This window comes from Macrotis lagotis, chromosome X (assembly GCF_037893015.1).
Source record: "Macrotis lagotis isolate mMagLag1 chromosome X, bilby.v1.9.chrom.fasta, whole genome shotgun sequence".
NCBI classification, from domain to species: domain Eukaryota; kingdom Metazoa; phylum Chordata; class Mammalia; order Peramelemorphia; family Peramelidae; genus Macrotis; species Macrotis lagotis.
In genome coordinates, this window is record NC_133666.1 from 660,646,106 (window position 1) to 660,669,356 (window position 23,251).

General features: G+C 39.1%; 1 protein-coding gene across 4 annotated transcripts in view; it reads left to right on the top strand.

The window, feature by feature from the left end:
• Positions 1 to 23,251, top strand: part of RIMBP2 (RIMS binding protein 2) — a 535,198-nt gene that overhangs the window by 80,991 nt on the left and 430,956 nt on the right. For all 4 annotated transcript variants that reach the window (XM_074205265.1, XM_074205261.1, XM_074205263.1 and 1 more), the window contains one exon: positions 2,338 to 2,475. In XM_074205265.1, the coding sequence (XP_074061366.1) occupies positions 2,338 to 2,475 (138 nt within the window). The remainder of the gene's footprint in view (positions 1 to 2,337; positions 2,476 to 23,251) is intronic.

Here is a 23,251-nt window from a genome sequence, read left to right on the forward strand (position 1 = left end):
CAGTCATTTTCCTTTTGGTGTCAAAGTCATTAGTCTTCTATAAAGTGAGCCTTGGGGCTATGCCCCCATAAACTTTTGGAGACAGCCCAATTTCAGTAAACCAACATTTTGCAAGCTTCTTCAAAAGGCTGGAGAAAAATACACATGGCAGGCAGAGAGAAGAAAAAATAGTTGGAAAGTGTATCTGTGGGACTTCTGTGTTTGAATATTATGTGTGAGCTTCTGAGAAAACATAGGAACAATGTAATGAAGATTCCTTGAAATGAGCTCTGAAGGGCCCCCTCCAATCCCTCTGCCTCATTTAGTACTTCTGCTTTCCAGATGAGGTCTGAAAACACATCTATTAGTATTTGAAGATTTGCAAAATACTTTACACATGTGATCTAACTTGAGCCTCATAATAGAAATAGGTTTTTATGATTATTACTATTTCACAGATGAGTAAATTAAGACTTGGAGAAATCAAATCACTCACAGAGTCTTCAGTTAGGCAGGTGGTGGAAACAAAGTCTTTTGTTTTCACGTTTCAGGATCTGACTTCATGATTCTTGCAGAAATTTTGGAGTGGTGTGTATTCCTTTTCTAGGTCTTTTTACAGATGAGGAAACTGAGGCAAACAGGGTTAAGTGACTTATCCATGTCACAGAGCTAGTAAGTATCTGAGGCCAGATTTGATATTTTCTTGGCAAAGATACTGCAGTGGTTTGCCATTTCCTCTCCAGTTCATTTTATAAAAGGGGAAACTGAAGCAAACTTGGTTAAGTGTCAGCCACTTACTCCATCATGAGGAGATTTGAACTCAGAAAGGTGAGTCTTCCTGACTCCAGTTACTACTACAGTTCCACCCAGTTGGAAACAAGGTCTTCCTGACTGGAATTCCACTGCTTTCTCCAATATGCTTTGCTCCTTCCTTAGAAGCATTATATGGAGTGCATATGGCCATGAAGATGACTGAAGCAGGTACTGTAGCACCCTAGAGGTTGGCCATACAGCAAAAGTAGAAAGAGAAATGAAAAAAGTGTCTACATTTTATTTAACCAAACTCACTATCTCTTGGAGGTTGCTCATTTACCATTGTCATGGAATCATAGTATCATAAATCTAGACAGGTCTCTAGTACACTGTCCTCATTAGACACAGGAGCGATTGAGGAAAGGCACACAGGGGAAGTGACTTGTTTAAGTTCACATCTTAAACCAATGGCAGAGCAAGGTCTCAAATCTAAGTCTCCAAACTCAAAAGTCTGGGGTCTTTCCCATGGCAATATCCTACATCTCCTCAACATTTTCATTAGAATGCTGAGTCTCACAGAATAATCTCTGTTGGCCTTGAATGTTCACCAAGTTGTTTATATATCTAATACAAAATCAATTTGTTGGGAATTTTAGCTGCTTAAAAAGACCTCATAATAGAGTCATTTGGCATTCTTGATCGCAGTTGAGCCTCAACACAATCCTGCAAGATAGACATGAAAGAGCTTATGATCTCCATTTTACAAGTGAGGAAATGAAGCTCAGGGAAGTTGAGGTTTTGTCTTGTTTCCAAAGGTAAAGAGGGGTGGGATTTGAATTCAGACTCTAGCAATATGTGGATTTTAATCCCTGGTGTTTCTATCATACCCTAGAATATTGTTTTCTATTTCTATGAGCACTAAAAAAAGAATAATTTTTAAAAATTGTTTTTATATAATACTTTGAAATTTGCAAAGCACATTTGATCCCCACAACAATCCTATAAGGTAGGTAGTTGCTATTATTATTCTCATTTGACATAGAAGGAAACTGAGACTGGGCTAGGCTAAGGGTCACCAAATAAATATCAGAGATGGGATTTGAACTTGCTTCTTCTGGAGCAAGTATAAGACAATAACCACTGTCCCACCTACTTGCCACCCCTTGTTCTCTGTTCCATAGTTTGAGTGGGTAAATATCCTAAAACCAAATTCTCCTTTGTTTTCCTGGGGAGACCAAGTCAATGTATCAGACAGAGCTTGCTCTAAAGGGTTTCTTATTCTGTCTAGCCAGTTATTGACTTTCTAGATGGGCTTCTGAAGGGAACAGCCACGGACTGCAGGTTTTTAGCACACAGATCTCCAGCCAGGTCTATTATCTCATTTAAGAAAAAAGGAAAAAGTTGCATCTTCTGTTCAAGGTAGAATAAATGGATGCCACTGACTAGGCAAAAATGAACTGCCAATAGAGGCAGGACCAACCAGATACCCTTGCCCCAAAGACCATGGCCCTGGTGATGACCCCTGGGTTCTGGGGCCCCTCAGGTGGCCTTTGACAGACGAAGGAGTGATCGCTAAGGAGGGACAATTTTTTTTTTTTGCTACAGGAAGGGCTGGTCGGCCAGAAGCCTGCTAACGTGGAGCAGCTGCTCAAACAGTCTCAGAGGGAGCTGCTTTGGCTACAGAGGCAGCTGGCCTTCGTCTCTACAGGAAGTCCCACCTACCTCCTGCCTCCTCCGGACCAAGTAAGTCCCTGTTACCATCTGCCTCTAGACTGCATGGGTGTGGGTGGGGGAGAAGGGCTGCTTTTCTCTTATATGTTTTGAATGCCCAACTAAAAAAGAATAGAGAATGGGTTTTTTAAAGTCTAAAATTCACATAATTATGCATGTGCGGATTATCCAGTTGGCAGTTTGTTGCCGATGATTTTTATTTGAAGAAAGACTGGCTTCCCTCTGCCTCATCAGCCTCTTCTCTCCCACCCCCTGTTGTCAGTTCATTTGTACTCAATTTGAACTTCAGCCTAAGCAAAATATAATTATGATTATATTTGCAATCATATAAGGAATTATTATAGCCAACATTTATGTTTAAACTTAATTGATTACATTTAATTGCGTTATTATTCAATTATGTCTGACTCTTTGTGACCCCATTTGAGGTTTTTTTGGCAGAAAAATTGTATTTCTTTGCCATTTCTTTCTCTAGTTCATTTTACAGATGAGAAAACTAAGGCAAACAAGGTTAAATGACTTGCCCAGGGTCCCACAGCTATTAAATGCATGAGGGAAGATTTGAATTCAGAAAGACTCATCTTCTTGCCTCCAGGCCCATCATTCTATCCACTGTGCCGCCTAATATTAATTAAGACTATTATTAATTGCAATATTATATCATTTGTTAAAAAAATTTGTTTCTAATACTTTTGACTCATCAATATTCTAAGAATCTCTGGGTCCATTACCATGAGGTGATGACATTCTTTCACAGTTCCTCCTTGTATATAGCTTCAGTTGATGTCTTCCAAAAATTGCCTTAGGAGAAAAAAGTCATCACTGTTTGGGGGGGGGGATATAATGACTCTGTTTGAATTTAATTAGGCTATGTTACTCTTTGGGGGGTATAGGTCATTAATGTGGAATATTTAAGTTTCTACAGATATAGATAAGCAATTGGTCTGTAATTTATTGTTGTAACTGTCTTTGTTTAGTCAGATTTGACTGAATTGACTGTGGACTCTGAGAAGTTAGGGAATATCTTGTCCAGGGTCATGCTGCCAGTACATGTCAGAGTTTAGATTTGAACCAAAAGCAGCCTGCTATCTATTTACTACCGTATTGCCTCTTAAGGTTGTTTTCCAGATGGGAAGAATCTTGAGCACCTCTGTGCCCACTTGAAGCCTTTTTCAACTTGGTGATGGTGGTGGTGGTGGTGGTTGTGACTGTTGTGGTGATAACTTATATTTATGTGGCACTTTCAAAGATGCAAAAATTTTTATGTATATTCTCTCATTGAAATCTCACCGTGACTCCGAAGTATTTGGGTATGGGTATTTGAGGCAGCTGGGTGGTTAAGTAGATAAATTGCTGGTCCTGGAGTCAATAAAATCTGAGTTCAAATATGGTTTCAAACAGCTACCAGTTGTATGACCCTAGGCAAGCCACTTATCCCTATTTGCCTCACTTTCCTCCCCTGTAAAATGAATTAGATAAGGAGATGATAAACCACCCCAATATTTTTGCCAAGAAATCCCTATTGGACAGCATTAGCATCCTGAGATCTAAGGAATCACAAAAACTTAGCCATGATTGATGAAGCATGGCTATTATTATCCCCATTATAAGTGAGGAAATAGACTCAGAAAAGTTAAGTCATCTGAACTTGGTCTATCACTATATTACAATACTAGACAGCTAGGTGAAGCAATTCATAGAGCACCAAGAGGATCTAAAGTTCAAATCCGATCTCAGACACTTTGACACTTACTTGCTGGGAGACCCTGGACAAGTCACTTAAATATGACTGCTTTGAATTCAGGGCCATCTCCAATCTTCCTGATTCTTCTCTGGTCACCGGACCCAGAAACTCCTGAAGAGAAAGTGGGACTGGTGACTTAGCATAGCACCCTCTTACACAAAGCCAATTCATTTGCTTATCATGATATCACTTCCCTGATGTCATGAGCTTTGAAAACGAAGGACAAGCATCAATCAGTCACCACTCAGGGAGCTCCTGCCCAGTGTTATGCTCTACCATCTAAGAATTCAGACTCACCTCCATGATATGATAACTGAATTACTGAATGAAGTATTTATTAAGGATTTGTGCACAAAGCATTGTGGTAAGTTCTGGGAATACAAATAGAAAAGTAAAACAGTCCCTGTTTTCAAAGAACTCATATTCTAAGGGGAGAAATAACACATAATATGGGAGACTTCAGCTGCAAGTGAGATGGAAAAGTCTCATATGATGAGCAGGAGGACATTAATGCCATCATCAAGCTTTTATTAAATGCCAATTGAGTGCCAGACACGTCATCTTATTGAGACAAAAAAAAACACTGTATAGTTTTAGCTCATTGTTGGAGAAAATTGGAGGAGTTATAAAACTTATAAATGATAAAGCTTAAATAAATCATAGTTGCTATCCTCTTGGGCTCACAGTCTAGCAGAACTTGGAATGATTGAATGAATGAGTGTATTTTTGCTGTCCCAAGCACGATACTGAGGACTGTAGACACAAATGCAAATCCTTCCCTCAGTGAACTCACATTCTAATAGGGAGTAAAACATCAGTTACTAGCAGAACGTGAACTTTACTCAGTAGGGGTCAGGAAGTCATAAAGATGTGTAGGCATGGTATGATAGGATACATGCCTACAAAAGATTATTCTGAAATTCGTAGGAAGGAAGGATCAAATAAAGAGAGAATGGAGTTGAGAATATCTCATAGGAAGATCTTTATGTACAGCTTATACTATGGCATTCTAGGATGCTGGCGGTGGGAATAGAGAGGAGGGGATAGATAGCAAGATCTTGAGAAACTTGTATTGATAGCATTTGGCAAGTTATTGAATACAAGGAGTTAGGAAGAAAAAATCAAATATAAATTCAAGATTTTGTTGAACTTGGAGGAAATCATTGTTTGGTTCATGGTTGGGTTAGCAGGTTGGTTCAGTTAGTATGTAAAAGGGAGTGGTTTTAAATAAACTTGGAAGAGTAGGCCGTGGCCAGATTATTGGTGTTGCTTTTGCTGTTGTTTATCCTTTTTCAAAAAGGACCAATAATATCACATGGTGCTATATTGACTTGTATGTGAATTGGATTTAAGTGAGGCAGAATTGCACAAATTCATCAGCCTCCTCTCTCTTCCTGAATTGTCAAAGTGTTAGAACAAAGGTCAGGATGACTGGGGATGGTCTGAGATGCAGTGGATGATCTTGTTGTCTTTGATGTGTGGCCAACCTCTAGCTCTAGGGCCCTACAGTATCTGCTTCAGTTATCTTCATGGCCATTGGAAAAAAATTGTTCTTATCCACCCATTCACCAAATGAAAATATTCCCTTCATTTAGGATCTGGTTTAGCCCATCTGCTAAAATGCTTTTACCAGGATGTGGCCATTGCACATGCTTCAGCTTCTTGAAGTCACAGATTAGAATTTGGTGAAGGTGGACACCAAAGGTATATGAGCATTTCTAAAAAGGGTTCAGCAAACCTTCGTACCAAAGGTGCTAGTCCTCCACAATAAACCATAAACCCCAGATTATGATGGTTTTTGAATGCCTATCTGAGTTAATTTTATCCTTATGGCAATAGAGAGCAACAAACACATTTTGAGAAGGAAGTTGAGTGACTGGACCCGTGCTGTTAGAAGAGCTACACACAGTGTCTGACTATAGTAGCTAATATATATATATATGTATATATATATATATGTATAATCATTTAATAAGAAGGCTAATTGTGCTTTGTAAAAATTTGGAGGCAGGCTCATCTAACTACTACTATTACTACTAGTATTACTACTATTACCACCAGCTCCACCAGCACCACCACCACCATTACTATTACACTACTATTACTACTACTACCACTGATGATGATGATGATAATAATAATGATAACTGACTTTTACATAGTACTTTAAGATTTACAAAGTGATTTCCAGACATCTGATTTGAGTCTTTGAAAACTTTGTACAAGTGATGACAGATGTTGTCATCTCTATTTTATAAATGGAGACTATGTGACTTAACTTCATGCATTCTAGTCCAGTCAAACTGTCTTACTTAGACAACCCATTTCCCACCTATGGGTCTTTGTCAAAGCTGGCCCTCATGCCTTGGAGAGTATCTCCTCCTCATTTCAAACTCTTAGAACTTCAATCATCTTTCAGAGCTTGGTTGGAGTGGGGTTGAGCCACTTCACAAGAGTTGACTGATTTTCACTGTAAGCATTTGCACCTTGAAATCAGAAAACACTCTAAATTAGGGCTTGGTTGATTTCTGGAGTTGAGAAAATGACTAAGGAAGTGTTCCAAAATGTAGGTTCAAAATTAAAAATGTGTCATTGGTACATATTTGGGGGGCAAGAGCTTGTTGTTGTTATTCAGCCACTTTAGTTATGTCCAACTTTTTGACAGAGATATTGGAGTGGATTTCCATTTCCTTCTCATTTTATAGATGAGGAAACTGAGGTAAACACAGCATCACACAGCTAGTAAATGTCTGAGGTTGGATTTGAACTTGGAATTTCCTGGCTATGCCACCTAGCTGCTTTTTTTTGCAAGGCAAATGGTGTTAAGGGCTTGCCCAAGGTCACACAGCTAGGTAATTATTAAGTGTCTGAGGTCGGATTTGAACTCAGGTCCTCTTGACTCCAGGACCAGTGCTCTTTCCACTATGCTACCTAGCCACCCCCACCCAGCTTCTTTTTGAAGAGCTGGTTGTTAAATAATTACCAGCATATCTCTGACCACTTTCTACATGAAGCCTCTCTGAATCCCAGCTGCAAGTGCATCTTTTATTTATTTTGCATATTTTAAAAGCATTTTACATTTTACTTTAAACTCATAGCAAAAAGGACATCTCCATATACATAGCAGAACACACACTAGATTATTTATGAAATCTCTACCTTATATTACTTTAAAGTAGTATAGTACTACAATTTTACTTTACTCAAAGAACTTAAAATCAATTTAAAACTAAAAAATTAAAGTATATAAATTCTACAAATTGCTTTTTAAAAAACTATCCTAGGGGCAGCTGGGGGTATAATGCAGAGAGCACTGACCCTGGAGTCAGGAGGACCTAAGTCCAAATAGGTCTTTGTAGCTTACCAGCTAAGTGACCATGGGCAAATCACTTAAACCCAATTGCCTTTGCATAAATTAGAATAACATAAAAATTGCCCTGAGTGTCTATGATGTCTTCTGTGGTCTTTTTTGTTTTAAAGCAGGTTTCAATGGTTCTCTTCCAGAAGTATTACTAACTCACGTATTTTGGCTATCTTTTTATTTCCTTAATGCAAGTTGTTTCCGGTGATGGAATGTAAGCTTCTCAAGGGCAGGACTGTTTCACTTCTCTTTCAGTCTCTAGGACCTAGCATATTGTCTGGTATATTAGGAAATGCTTGCTGATTGATCGATTGCCTGTGGTCAGGTAGCTAATAAGTGTCAGAGATGGAATTTTAAAAATAGCTTTTTTCTGCTTCCAAGTGCAACATTCTTTTGCACTAGATCCCCTAATCTCTCCCCTCTTCCCCAAAGTTTAAGACTATTAAGGCTCATAAGACAATGACAAAATTTGTCTGACCTTCAGCCTACTGTTGCATCAAGGTCATGGTTGGTGTTTCCCTTGATTGCTTTTCCCACTCACTGGAAATGGGCCCGTTTTTGTTTTCTGTTGTGTGGCTTCAGAAAACTCTAGTTCTTTGAATGGTAATTATGCCACTTTGCAGCTGGTGCATATCTGACATCTGGCAAGATTCATCACATCCAGGGCTAGATAAACAAATGGTGAATTATTTATAGGATTTTTTAATAGCTGAATAGCCCAAGTTAATAGCAATGCCTCTGTGTGGGTTATTTCGCTGTCAAGAGATTATAAGGTACATACAATAAGCATCCAAGGAGTTTATTTCTTGTTTTTAAACTGAAGTTGCCCTTGTTAGGGAAAGCTCCTCTTTTCAAAACCAAAACTATTTTGAATATTTTCTCGCATCATAGTCATATAGTTTTAGAACTGGAAGGGACCTTTGAGATTATTTCTTATGGATGAGGAAAATGAGACTCAGGGAAGTTGACACACAAATAGCAAATGACATCATGAGAATTTGTGCCTGAGTCCACCAACTCCAGACTCAATTATGTTATTACTGTACCATGATACCTATTCAACATAGCAAACAACCACATGCTTTTATTAAGCATTGAAACAAAGTGTTAAGCTCTAAGGATACAAAGAAAGACAGAGAATGGTCTTTATTCTCAAGGAAAGCACTGGCTAATGGGAAAAGCAACAGGCAAACAATTGTGTACAAACAAGCATACAGGATAAATTGGAGATAAGTAACAGAGAGAAGGAGCTAGCATTCAAGAGGATTGAGAAAGGCTCTTAGGAGATGGGACTTTAACTAAGATATAAAGAAAGCCAGGGAAGCTAGAAGGGGCAGTGATGTCATAGTGGATAGAAGACTGGTTTAGATTCCTCTTTTTGAGTTCAAATCTGGGTTCAGACACTTACTAGCTGTGTGATCCCAGACAAATGACTTCATATTGTCTCAGTTTCCTCAATTATAAAATGAGCTGGAGAAAGAAATGTCAAGCCACTTTAGTATCTCTGCCCAGAAAACCCCAACTGAGAGAACACAAAGAGAACAATAACATCAGAAAAGATGGCATCCTTCTTAGCAGCTAGAGCATCCTATCTGAAATATTAGTTATTTGAGGAAATAGTGGTTCTTTGAAAGTTGTAAAGAATGCTGTTTTTTACTGGCCCTGGAGTCAGGAGGACCTGAGTTCAAATGTGGCCTCCGACACTTAACAATGACCTAGCTATGTAGCCTTGTGCAAGCCACTTAACCCCATTTGCCTTGCAAAAACCGAAAAAAAAAATTTAAAATATAAAAAAGAATGCTGTTTTTGGAGTCATAATCTGTTTTGGTTGCTTCCTGCCCATATAACTTTGAGTAAGTCACTTCTCCTCTGTGGATTCCAGTGTCCTTATCTAAAAAATGAAGGAGTACCCTAGGGGACTTCTGGTTCTAAATTTACAATTCTAAAAATCATTACCTGTAAAAATAACTTGTTTTTTTCCTCCCATGAGTCAGAGTGGCAGAATCTTACAATGAAATGAAGCACCTTTTACAGAGAGTATGTCTCAACTCTATGGTTTGATGCCCTGCCATCAAATTCTGGGAATTTATCTATATGGCATTATTCAATGTGTTGTCACCAGCTCTACTTTCAAGCACACTATTCACAAAGCTCAGGGAAGACAGTGTTTATTTTTAGGTCAAAGGAGGCAAATTGAACTGATAGGAGAACTCATAGAAAAGCCTATATGGCACTATTCAATGTGTTGTCACCAACTCTAACTTTCACAAAGCTCAAGGAAGACAGTGTTTATTTTTTAGATCAGAAGAAACAAATTGAACTGATAGGAGAACTCATAGAAAAGCCAGTGGTGGTCTCAATGAACAACTCTAGCCTGGTCACCTATAATCCTTGGTTGTTGTTGCTTTTACAGAAATGATACACTTCATGGAGGTCCCAATGAAAAATTATATAACAATTGATATTTTTTTGGCAATTTGACCTTGCAAGATGGTTAACAAATATTTGATTTTTACAGTAATCTTATTAGGTAATCTGTGTATTGTTGTTACCATTTTAAATATATGGAAACTGAAATTCAGAGAATTTTGATGACTGTGACCCAGTTAATAGACATCAAATGTAGGGATGAACTGAGCTGTTCCTGACACAGGTCCTAGGCTTTGTGCCTCATCCTATAGGCCACTACTGCAGCTCCCAAGAGGATTTAGACTTGTTAGGGACCTTAGAGACTATCTAGTACAATCTACCCATTTTACTGAGGAGGAAACTGAAACCTAGAGAGGTAAAGTAATTTGCCCAAGGTCACATAGGTAATAAGTGGAGCTAGCATTTCAACTCAGGCCCTCTGACTCCAAATCCAGATCCTTTATACCACTCCCTGTGATTTCATTTCACTTCTACTTGGAGTCCTTTGATCTCCTGCTACTCCACCTGCAGTTCTGGAAAGTTTTCAGCAGGTGGCACTGATAGTCTTTTTTCTATTAAAAAAAAAGCACGTCCTCTGTACATTTCCCTTTAATAACAGGAGATATTCTTCCTCAGAACAACTCAAATGCAACATCAAACTGGAGGGTTTCTACTCTGAAATCTCTCCCTTATCTGCTGTCATTAAACATACTTTATTAAGGACTCAAGACCCATCCTTTTCTCCCTCTTGTCTCTGAGTCCATCTCCCATTCTCTGTTTTTGATGCAGAATTGGGACAGAATGAATTCAGTCTTAAGACCTCTTTCCTCAGCTTCTACACTGAGATCTTACCCTCACTACTGTCTTCTACAAGCTGAGAAGTTGATAGAGAACTCTAATTTATCTGCCTTTCCTCTCCCCCAATGTCTCTTAAGCATATCCTTCTTGGATCAAATGATTGGGGCTTGCCCCCCTCTATATCTAGGGTAGGATTGAGAAAACCAAGCGTGTCCAGGCAGGAATGCTACTACTTTACTACTACTACTACTACTACTACTACTATTACTACTACTACTACTACTACTACCACTACTACTACTACACATATACATACATACATGTATATATTTATATATATAAAGCATTTTGAGGTTTTCAAAGTTATTTATACATATATTATCTCATTTTACCTTCATAACAGCCCTGAGACATGGGTCCTATTATTATCTTGTTTTACAGATGAGTAAACTGAGATAGGGAGAAGTTAAGTACAGGTTCACACAAGTAGTAAATATCTCTGACTCCAGATCTAGCAACCTAGCTGCCTAATAGTGACTGCCAAGAAAGGCAAAAGAAGGGGTGGTGGTGGGGGAAATATGTCCTCCATTCTACACAGCAGTTTGCACTCCACTGAACCAATATTGATTAAGTGCCTACTGTGTGCAAATAACTGTACCATGTAGCCACTGGAAGAAATACAGCATTCACTGAAGATATGATCCTTACCTTCATAGGGTTTACAGTCTAGGAATTGAATAAGACACATATATAGACGATGTTGCAGTGATAAACCCATGAAAGAATCGCAAAATAAACTGTAATGAAGTTGGGTATGGAGAGAATTATATGTGGAAATGATACCATTATAAAACCAAAGGCCATCAATAATACTTAAAAATGAAATATTTGTGGGGTCTGCAGGAGGAGATATTTATTATGTTTAAACCGAAAGAGCCATATGTACAAAGGCATCAAATGGAAAAGATGTAGAGAATGTTTTGTGGGGCAGAGAGTCACACTTCTATGTGATAAGAGGGTAGAATATGCAGAGAGTAGTAATGTGAGATACAGCAGGAAATATAGGGTAGTGACCAATAATGAGACATCTTGAATGTCAAGCAAAGGATTTATAACTTTATTGGTGAGGCAAAATGGAACTCCTGAAGATTTTTGAAGAGGGTATTGATGTAATGACATTTATGAATATAGAATATTATTTTGACAGATGGAGAATAAGAGAGAGAAAAGAAATACAAAGATTAATTAGGAAGTTATAACAATAATGTGAGTAGGAGATGATGAAGATTTGTATTTGGGTGATAGCCATGGGAGTGGATGAGATGACATAGATGTCAGATACCAGATAAATGTGATCTAATATGCATGGGTTTATTGGAATCAGTTCGAACTGATGATAGAGAAGGTCTGGTAAAATGTAGCTTGATAGGAAATGAAGAGATAACTGACTTGGACACAGGTGTTGGAAGCCACAGGTGACTTTAGGAATATCCTTTATCCACTCTGGAATGTTATTTTTCCCATCTGGCTAAATTTATTGCTGCCTTTCCATTAGATTGAAAACTTCTTGAGGGCAGGGACTGTCTCCTGCCTTTTCTTGCATCCCTAGCTCTTAACCATGCCATTGGCATAGAGTAGGCACTTAATAAATATTTATTGATAGATTGATTTCCCTAGAGAAGGTACTGTTGAGCTTTGTTTTGTAGATAGTGTTGGACTTGGAGACTGAAAGATCTGGGTTTGAAGCACGTCTCTGATATTTAACAGCTGTGTGACCATAAGGAAATCATTTTGGCTCTTGTATCAGTTTCCTCATCTGTAAGATAGAGATAATAATAACACCTATGACAGAAGGTTGTTGGGAGGATCAAATGAGGACATTTGTGCACCTTTAAAGCCAAGGAAGAAAAGTTGCTACAGTAGAAAGGATGCTGATTTTTAGAGCCAAAAGACCTGGATTCAAATCCATGTTCTGGGACTATGTGTGACCTAGATTACTTCATCTCTGGGTCTTGATTTTCTCATCTGTAAAATGAGCTGGCCTAGATGATTCTGATATTCCCTTCCAGCTGGAGAGCTATGACCCTATAAGTAAATTAACCTTTGTGATTCTCCTTCTCTAGATTGAGAAGACAAACCCATTGTATGATGTGCAAACTATTTCATCTCCATGGACCTCAGTTTCCTCATCTATAAAATAAGGGAACTAGACTAGGTGGCCTCTGAAGTCCCTTCCTACAAGTGATACCCTATAAGTGATTTGAGCTACCTATGTCACCCCATTAATTAGATAGTTCTAAGGTTTCAAATCACAGCTCTATCATTTATTAGCTATGTGACCTTAGACAAACTTCCTTTAATAGTAATGAGACCTTCCCTCTAGGATTCCTTTTAATCTGTCCTATAAATAGCTTGTTATTTCCCCCATTAAGATATAAGCTCTTTGAAGGCAGAGTTTCTTTCCTTTCTTTGAATCCTTAGTGCTTAGCAAGGATTGAAGCCTAATTGTTGGGTCTCAGTTTTCTCATCTGTAAAATGAGAACACTGATTATTAGAGCTTCTGACATCCTTTTCAATTCTAGAACTATGACCCTGTCATCTATTGTTGTTAAGAATTATGAAGATTATTGTTAGACTAGCTAGCTACAATATATAAAATATAATACATCTAATATTATGCACATGCACTAATATTATAATAATAATGTGGTAATATAATAGTCATGGAAACTTAGAATTCAAGAATTAGAGACTACTTACTCTTACCCCCTCTCTGCAGCAAGAATCCTTTGAATCGTGAAGAGAGAACCAAGCCTTGTTGCTGGTCATGGTGCAGCAGTAGCCTGGAAGGAGGCCTTGGTGTCCTTTGAAAAAACATGCTTACTTTGTCATTCCCTGATTTCTCAGAATCGTTGGCTTTGGGCCTGTATCAATCTCAACAGCTACTGCATAAATCAATAACTTCTTTATGGGGGAATCAGGGGTGAGGAGACATTTTAAAACACTGCACTGTATGGCCTTCTCCAAAGAAATGGGCCATTCTTGTGGCGATTGTGGTGGGAGTGAGAGGGAGATCTAAGTTTGGTTTCTTTCTTCCCCACCACTACTCATGGTTACTATGAAGTCACAGGATCTGGAAAGCACCCAAGAGGCCATTTAACCAACCACTCCTTTTTAAAGATAAGGAAACCAAGGCTCATGAGGTGAAGTGATTTGTCAAGGTCCCATAGATTGTAAATGATAGACTGAGGTTTTGAACCCAGATTCTTTGATTCCAAATCTAGTGCTCTTTTTTTCAGTATTAGGTGAAGGCCACTCATTATTCCATAAACATTTATTATGTATCTTCTACATAAAAAGGTGCTTTGCTAAGCACTCAGGAAACTAATATCGCAATGGATCTATGATCTCATTGATAGGGGTCCCATGATGTTTAATATAACCTAAATTTACATGTCTGTCATACCTAACTCTTGTTCATATCCTTCCATAAACCCATCACTGGGGATCAACCCAATGACAACAAGGATGGTGGTAGAATAGATAGGCTGATTTTTTATTGATTATTGATGACTAACTTACCTTTTATGCTCATACACTCCTTGGATAACAACTTCTTTACCTGATTTCCTTCATTATTCCTTATTTATCATATGTGTTATGGTCTGCTCAGATTCACCATGAGCCTCTCCATTGTCCTCTGGGTGGTGCCCATTATCAATTTTTCAGAAACTATAGTGTTTCAAGGTTTCTATCTATACCACTGACATTGGTACTAGGGAGACACAGATGAAAAATTATCTAGGTCCTTTAAATAATAATGATAATGACTAGCTAATATTTATAAAGATCTTTAAAGTTTGCAAAGAGCAATAAAAATCTTTTTTTGTTCAGTCCTGTCTGATTCTCTTGTTACTTCTCTACAACCCTAGGATGTAAGTGCTATTATTGTTTTACAGAGAGAAATCTGAGGCAGTCAATATGTATGGCTCTTGCCTAGGAAGTGTCTGAGGTAGGATTCAAATTTGGTCCAGTGTTCTACTCATGATCTGTAATGGGGAAGGTCTATGTATGATATAGGGAATTGGGACTAGACTTGTGATTTCATTGATATAGGAAATTCCTTCTACCAATGTAAGTCAGCACCTTCTCTAAAATTTTGGGTCTCAGAAGGTTGGTTAGAACACTAAGCTGATAAATGATTTGCTTCGGGTTATATTTCCAGTACATGTTAATAAATTTACTTTTCTAACTAAAGATGATATTCAACAATCATTTTTGGTAATGTTTCGAGTTCCACATTTTTTTCCCTCCTTCCCTTCCTCCCTTTCCTCCCTCCTCCCCTTGAGAGTAAGTAATCTAATATAGGTCTGACCCCAGGTCTTTTGGTGCTGAGGCTATCTTTCTATCTCCTACACCGAGCTTACCTCTTATGCATGGATAAATGTGGTATAAATTGGGTGCAAAGGGAGAGAGGTGAAGATCTTGACAAAATCCTCTAAGAAAATGTGAGGTCACATAGGAAAACTTCAGTTATCAGTGGTGGAAGGGTATGTATCAGAAATGAAACTGTAGTCCTGGTTATCTGTCAAAGGACATCGTCATCAAAATATTTACTTGATTTACCAAGGAACAGAGAATAGGTAGGATTTGGGTGGGCAGGAACATGATAATGGACAATGGAAAGAAGCTAAAAATATCATCTTTGCCTTTGTTTGCTTTCTCTGCCAAGGAACCTGACCTTTGGATTAGAAAGGACAGAATAAAAATGACTGGTAGAAAGATGGCAAGAGAGTACTCTGCTACCATTGATGAGTCAGATCCCTCAGCCAAGACTGAGTATGTCCCAAGTTACCAAAATAACAGGTAGTTGTTCTTGTTGAACCAATGGCCATGATTGCTGAAGGATCATTGAGACTGGGAGAGGCTCCATAAGACTGGAGAACTGTAAGTATCCTGATCTAAATAAAAAGAACAGAGTCATCAAACCAAGGGCCAGTAGGTTTGACTACAATTTCTGGCTAAGTTCTATATGATATTGTTAAAAGGATGGTTACTGAACACTTAGAACAGGAAACGACGAGCACAAAGAACTGTTCATCAATAGCAATTCATACCAGTTAAACCTCATTTCCTTTTTTGGATAGTGTTACTACAGTACTTCAGGAAAATGGCTTGAATTAATTTACCCAGACTTTTTTTTTTTTAAACTAAATTTTTCATAAGACCTTTGTGGATGGTGACACGAAGACTCAATGATTGTGTGTTAGGAGGATTTGGAACTGGATGAATGTCAAAAAGTAATCAAAAAGAAAATTTGGAGCTGAAAGGGACTTCCTAAACCACTTGTGTAAACTTTCATTTTACAAATAAAGAAATTGAAATTGAGGAAGATGATGTAATTTGCCTGAAGTCATACAGCTAGTGATACTTAAAGATGAAATTTTAAGGTTTTCTAATTCCAGAGCCAGTGTTCTTTTCATTGTACCTCTTTCTCCTCTCTGATCTTTTTCCTTATCTATCTCTCAGTCTCTGTCTCTTTCTTTCTTCCCCACATGGATTTATGGGAATGTTTATATTATATACATTATAATATATATTAGATGTATGTATAAATAATATGAATATATGCATGTCTCATTAATATTTTTGATAATCCTGTGTATAAGGGATAGATAAATGTACTATATCTAGATAGGAGGATAGATGATAGATATTTAGACAGAGCTAGATATAGATAGAGGAATAGAGAGAGACAGAGAGATAGACAGGTGGACAAAGAGATAAACAGTTGATGGATAGAGAGATATATACAGATGTACAGGTAAGTTAGTAGATAGATAGATAGGTATAGAAAGATGGAATGCCAAAATCAGGAAAACTCAACTTTCTGAGTTCAAATCTGGCCCCAAATACTTCCAAATTAGGTGACCCCTGGGCAAGTTACTTAATCCTGTTTGCCTCAGTTCCCCCTCTGTAAAATGAGCTGGAGAAAACCATTCAAAAATGACAAATTATTCAATTATCTCTGTCAAAAAACCCTTAAATGTGGTCATGGAGAGTCTTAAACAACTGAAAAAGACTGAACTGATTTATTTATCCCGAAATAGTTTCATGTCAACTTAGATGTTCTCTAGTGAAGTGACCTAAAGATCTGTACTTGACCCTATGCTATTTAAACGTTTTTCTCCATTAACTTGGATCAAGGTATAGAATAATTATCAAATTTTCAGATGACTCAGAGTTTGTAGGAAGAGCTACAGAGTAAGGTTCCAAAATAACCTTGCCAGGCTAAATATAAAAAAGAGTAAATTTTATGAGGTTACATTTGTAATCCTTAACTTGGGTCCCAAAACCTCAAACTTCCCATATTCTCTATATGTGAAGTTTGACTAGGTAAGGCAATAGTGTGAATGGAAAAGATCTGGGACTTTATTGAATCCCAAGATCAAGATGATTCAACAATGTCATTGACACCATTAAGGGAAGCCTCCTTGTTTAGGGTTGGGGAGGTGAAAGCAGTATATTCAGCTTGGTAAGAACACAGCTGTAGGATTGCATTCAGTTCTGAATATTGTCCTTTAAGGAAGGCTATTGATAAGCTGGAGAGTGATCAGATGATAACAAACAGGATGAAAAATAATTGAAATAATGCTTGATGAAAATCAGATGAACAAATACAGCTAGGTGGTGCAGTGGATAAAGGACTGGACTTTTAGTCAGGAAGATCTGCGTCCAGATTCTGTTTTAAGTGCTTAATTACCTATGATGCACTTGGCAAGTCACTGAACTTCTCTCAGCCTATTTTCTTCATTTGTAAAATGGGAATAATAATAGAACCTCCCTCAAGGGACTATTGTGAAGATCAATAAGATAACATGTAAAGTCTTTACAAACCTTAAAGCTATTAAAAATGCTGCTTATGGTTATCAATAATAATATAGTAACCATATCTATATATTATATTAAAAATAAAATATTAAATTGAATTAAATTAAACTAAACTGAGATTAAAATAACTTATAAATTCATAGTTATAAATTAAAATTAAACAAATAATTTTATGAAATTAAAATTAGATATTAAATTAATGATAAAATTATTAAAATTATTTTTAAGGAAATGAAATTTTAGATAAACATTTTAAATAAAATATTTATTAAAAAGAAAAAGAAAAGTTCAGGGAGGACATGGCTGCAGTCCTCCAATATGTGAGGGATTGTCATAAGATGTGATCTTTTTTTTTTGTTTTGTTTTTGCTTTTTTGCAAGGCAATGGGGTTATGTGGCTTGCCCAAGGCCACACATTCAGGTAATTATTAAGTGTCTGAGGCCGGATTTGAACTCAGGTACTCCTGACTCCAGGGCCGGTGCTCTATCCACTACGCCACCTAGCCGCCCCAAGATATGATCTTCTTAGTCCCAGAAAATAGAAATGGAACGAGTGGAAGTTATAAAGAGAAAATTTAGGTTAAATGTAAGAAAAGTTTTCCTAGCAATCAGAAGTGTCCATAAGTGGAGAGGGTCCCTTGGAAAGCGGTTGGCTGCCAAAGACATACCTAAGAAGAGCCTAGAGAACCTCCTATCTGCTACTAACTGGTTCAGCTTGGGATACTGAACAGGTAATTTCTTCCCCTTGGACTTCAGTTGCTTCATCTATATATTATTCAGGTAAAGGGCAGCCGAGTAGTGCAGTGGATAGAGCCTCAGCCCTGGAGTCAGGAGGATCTCAGTTCAAATCTGACCTCAGACATATGACGCTAACTAGCTGTATGACCCTGGGCAAGTCACTTAATCCTGATTGCCTTGAATCCAGGGCCATCTCCAAATGACCTGATTCCTATCTGGCCACTGGACCCAGATGGCTCCAGAGGAGAAAGTGAGATTTATGACTTAGCACAAACCCCCTCACTCAAATCCAATTCATAGCATGTCATGGCATCTCCTCCCTGATTTTAGGGACCTTCTTTGAGAATGAACAACAAAGTACAACAACAAAGAGAATCCTGAGTTGGGAATCCACCTCAACCTCTAGCTCCAACTCTGCTGCTTATAAAACTTTGGTAAATCATCCAAACTTTGCGAGCCTCAGGTTCCTTATCTGTCAAATGAAGGGGGCGAGAGGATATGAGTTCTAATGTCCTTTCTAGTTTAAACTTTAGAGGACAACTACCTCCTACAACACTTCCCAGGCTTGTCTTTTAGTCTAGTCTGCCTACTTGACTTCTGGAAGTGAAGAGTGAGTCTTGGCAAGGGAGATTCTCTTTCAAGTCCAGTGTCAGTGTGATGGAAAAGCTGGGTTTGGGGAGAATTTCCTTTCTTGGTTTGTTCTTTTAGTTTATATCAGTAAATGATGGTAAAGGCTGATGCAATAAAGACCGGACAGGAGTGGCTAGTAGCTCATGTTTCACCACCAAGCTCATTTGTTTTCCAAAGTGCCCAGAATAGGTCAGGAAAAAAAGTAGAATCTTCTGGAGATTCATTCCTTCTTTTTCTGCCCCTGAGTCCTGTCAGATAACTGAAGACTTCACTTAACCCACCTCTATGTTATCATGTGGGCAATTACCTCCTAATAGTCTCTTTTGGAGCCCCAGCCAGGGTCTATGAGCACTCTTAGGCTTCTCCTGTGGCCATCTCTTAGTTTTAATTAAATAAATGTCATGAAATAACTGCTAAAGGGATTATATTTCTAGGAAGGGAGGGGAGGGGGCCTTTGAACATGTGCTTCACTATTTGAGCTTCTTCTTACACCATTCTTCAAGTTACCTTTTCTTTGTTGCCTGAGACCTGGGAGCATAATCTGAACTTCTGGGGAAGGTAGATGGAGTTCTATCCTTATCTGTCTGTCTATTTGTGTCTGTCTCTCCATACACATGTATGAACACCCACACACACATACATGCATACTCTTAGACATCCAAATATACATACATGCATATATGACTATTAAGTATATATATATATAATATGTTTAGATAGTAAGTAAGGGCTAGAGGGAGGGGGAGCAAGGAAGTGAGGACAGTCACGGTTTGGGATGATCCAAATAATCTCTTAATTTCTAGGACAGTTGAGTATTTACTTATTTCTATTATATGGATGGGGGGCAGTGGAGAAGTGAGAGGTGGGGAAGCTGAATGATGGCTCAACATTGGCTATAGATCGACTCCTTGCAATACCTCCCCAGTTCCCTGTGAGAGAGATCCTGGGATATGATTACATGTGAATCCGATAGTTATAACCCCCCTCCCCACACTTTTCTTCTCCCCTCCCTTCCCAACTCAGACCCTGTAGGTGGGGAAGCCAAATGATGGCTCTACATTGGCTGGACCGACTCCTTGTAGTACCTTCCCCGTGAGGAAGATTCTGGGATATGATTACATATGAGTCTAATACTTATAATCCCCTCTCCACACTTTTCTCCCCCCCCCCCCCCCAGTTCATACCCTGTAAGAGAGTCCCCCATGGTTAAGAGCTGGACAGCTCCTTTATGTCTCTGTCCAAAGTCCTGGTCATAATGTTAGGATTGATGCTACGTGAAGAGTGGGGGAGATGGGATAGCCATCTTTGTGTGTATGTGTGTGTGTTGTGTGTGTGTGTGTGTGTGTGTGTGTGTGTGTGTGCGTGCGTGTCCCTGTCCTCGTGTTTATGTGAGCGTCTGAACACTGCCATCTCATAGGCTTAGCTTCCTGCTGCATGGCTGATGATCTCTCTCTCTCTCTCTCTCTCTCTGCTTGCCTGCAGACAGCTAATGAATCATTTCTCCCTTCATCCAGGCAGGGCTTGCACACAAATGTGGGGCTGCTAGGGGCTACTGCTGCCGCTGCCTTCGCCACCCCTCCCTTCCTCTCTCCCTCTTGGGCTCCCCCCCTTCTCTCTCTCTCTCTCTCTCTCTCTCTCTCTCTCTCTCTCTCTCTCTCCCCCCAGTTTGTAATCTGACACAGTAGACTGCAGTTGTCTCAGCAGCCGGCCGCTGGAGAGCCAGGGAAGCACTCGATTCTAAGGTATGCTGAGATTTCTTTTCCTCCTAAAAATAGCTTTGACCATCTTCCATCACCCTAGCACACCAGGAGAAGGGGGGAAAGAAAAAAAAAAGCTGCAGGGAGGAGAGCCATCTTCTCAGGGCTGGGACTCTGAGGCCAGAAAGATAAAGTTTAGGCTGCAGTCCTTTGTAAATGTCCTTCAGTGTTCGTCTCAGGTAGCTGTCCAAAAGGAGGGCTGGGCTGGCTGACCAGCCGGGGGCTGGGAGCACAGAGGGGACGCCTAAGGAGACGAAAATGGGCTTTGCTTCTGGTTTTTTGTTTGTTTGTTTGTTTTGTGGCTTCTTTTTCCATCAGATCTGACTGGTCTTCTGCGAGAGGGCTCACAGGTTTCTCAAGGGTTGGCTTTGGTGATGGTGGGCTCTCTGGTTGGGTCTATCGTGCTCTCTTTTTCCTATTCCTATGCTCCTCTGGGCAAAGTTAGTCACCATCCTGGAGGATCTCTCTTTCTCCCCTCCCTTCCGCCTCATCTAAGGCTTCAGAGTCCCATCGGTCCTGCCAGGGTCAGTGGTCCAGGGCAGGGTCATAGGTAGATGGTGTTATTCCAGGCCCATTCTGATTTAAAAGATATTGAGCAAAAGACTCATTCCATACAGAACAGTCCTCGGAGAGCAAGTTGAATAATTCATCTGTCAAAACAGATGTTCCCCAGGCATGGGTGCGTGGGCTGTTGGCCAGAGAGCCAGTGTGTGATCAGAATGCATCCCTCGGTTTCACCTGGAGATGCAAACCGCCCTGGGAGGGGAGGGTTGGGAAAGGCAATGGCAAAATCTCCGTGGCTGACCAGGCTTAGAAGTAAGTTGTGGCTGAGTCTGAGCCAGCTGGAGGGTGGGCTGTGCGGTGCCCATCTCCAAAGTGGTCTGTTTCCAGTCATGGGATTCCAAAAGCAGCCATTCCCTGAAAACAGACAGCAAACATACAGAAAAGACGGTTTGGAGATTGTGCCTTTTCTGAAGAATGAAATCCAAGCTGGGAGGGTCAGGCAAGAGAAGGCAGGGGGAGAAGGATGAGGGCCAGCTCTGGGGAATCATTCATCACTTTGCCTTGTCACACCTTGCAGCGGGGTTGGGGGGGGGGGGAGACAATTTCTCAAGAACAGTTAAAAGCATGTATTAAAGAAGCTGGTCATTAATTCTAATGACCTCCAACACATCTCCATCCCAGAATCCTGGCAGTCACGAGGGGGCTTGGGGAGGGGGAGGCTGCCACTAAGGGAGGGGAAAATTACTGTTCCAAGAGAAGAAGAATTATCAAAGAGCAGTGAAAGCAGAAGGGAAAGGAGGCGATAGAAACCTCTTACAATGGGAGATAAGATATGAGGTAGTATCATGTGAGAACTAGGACTGCTAGCAGTTGCAATAACTTTCTTTCTTATTGCTGATACCTAGAAAGTTCTCCCCCTCCTACCATCACTGGTGATTTATGTGTATCCGGTATGGGGTGTGTGTGTGTGTGTGTGTGTGTGTGTGTAGGTTGGGTATACATGGTATGTCTATATATTTGAATTATGTATCTATATTGTATATATTTAATATTGTGTATTGTAGTGTGTGTGTATGTAACATTGCATACATGTATTTATGCATGTGGGGTATGTGTGTGAGGAAGTGTGGGTCAGGGTACATGGTATGTCTATAGATTTGAATTATGCATGTATATTGTGTATATTTTTGTAGCATTGTGAATATATATTTATGCATGTGGGATATGTGTGTGAGGGAGTAGATTGTATGTCAGTATGTTTGAGTTGTATCTCTGGATTTTATATATATTATATTGTTTATGTATGTGGTATGTTGTAGCATTGTATATGTGTATTCATGCATATGGTATATATATGGGTTTGCTCTGTGAAAGTTTATTTACATGTCTTTGTGTGAGATGAGCATATTGTAAGATGTATATATTTTGGTGTGTTATCACATGTGCATTCATGTTTGCATATATTGAGACAGAGCAATGGTGTAATAAGGGTGTGGTATGCTCTTATGTGATGCTTGTAATATTTGTAATGTGTTGTATGAATACAATGTGTATGGTATGATGCTCATGGATGTATATGTAATGTGGATATTGGTTACAGAAGTGTGTAGGATATTTGTGGATATAAACACGTGTGGTGTGTAGGATATATTTGTATGATTTCCATGACATGATCATATGACATTTGCATATGATTTACACCTGTGATGTACATAAAGAATATGTATATTCTATACATATGTGATTTATATATAGAGAGAGTTATAATTGTGTGTATGAGTGTGTAAGTGGTTAACAGGGTAGACATTTTAAAACTGGCTTTCCCACTGAAGTTGACCTGGATTTACCCTTTGTGATAAATCCTCCCTGGAAAAGATCCCTACCCTGTACCCTAACATTTCCCCCAGACTTGCTGAAATCTACTGCTCTTTGCTTCTTTTCTGGCTCTGAGGATCCT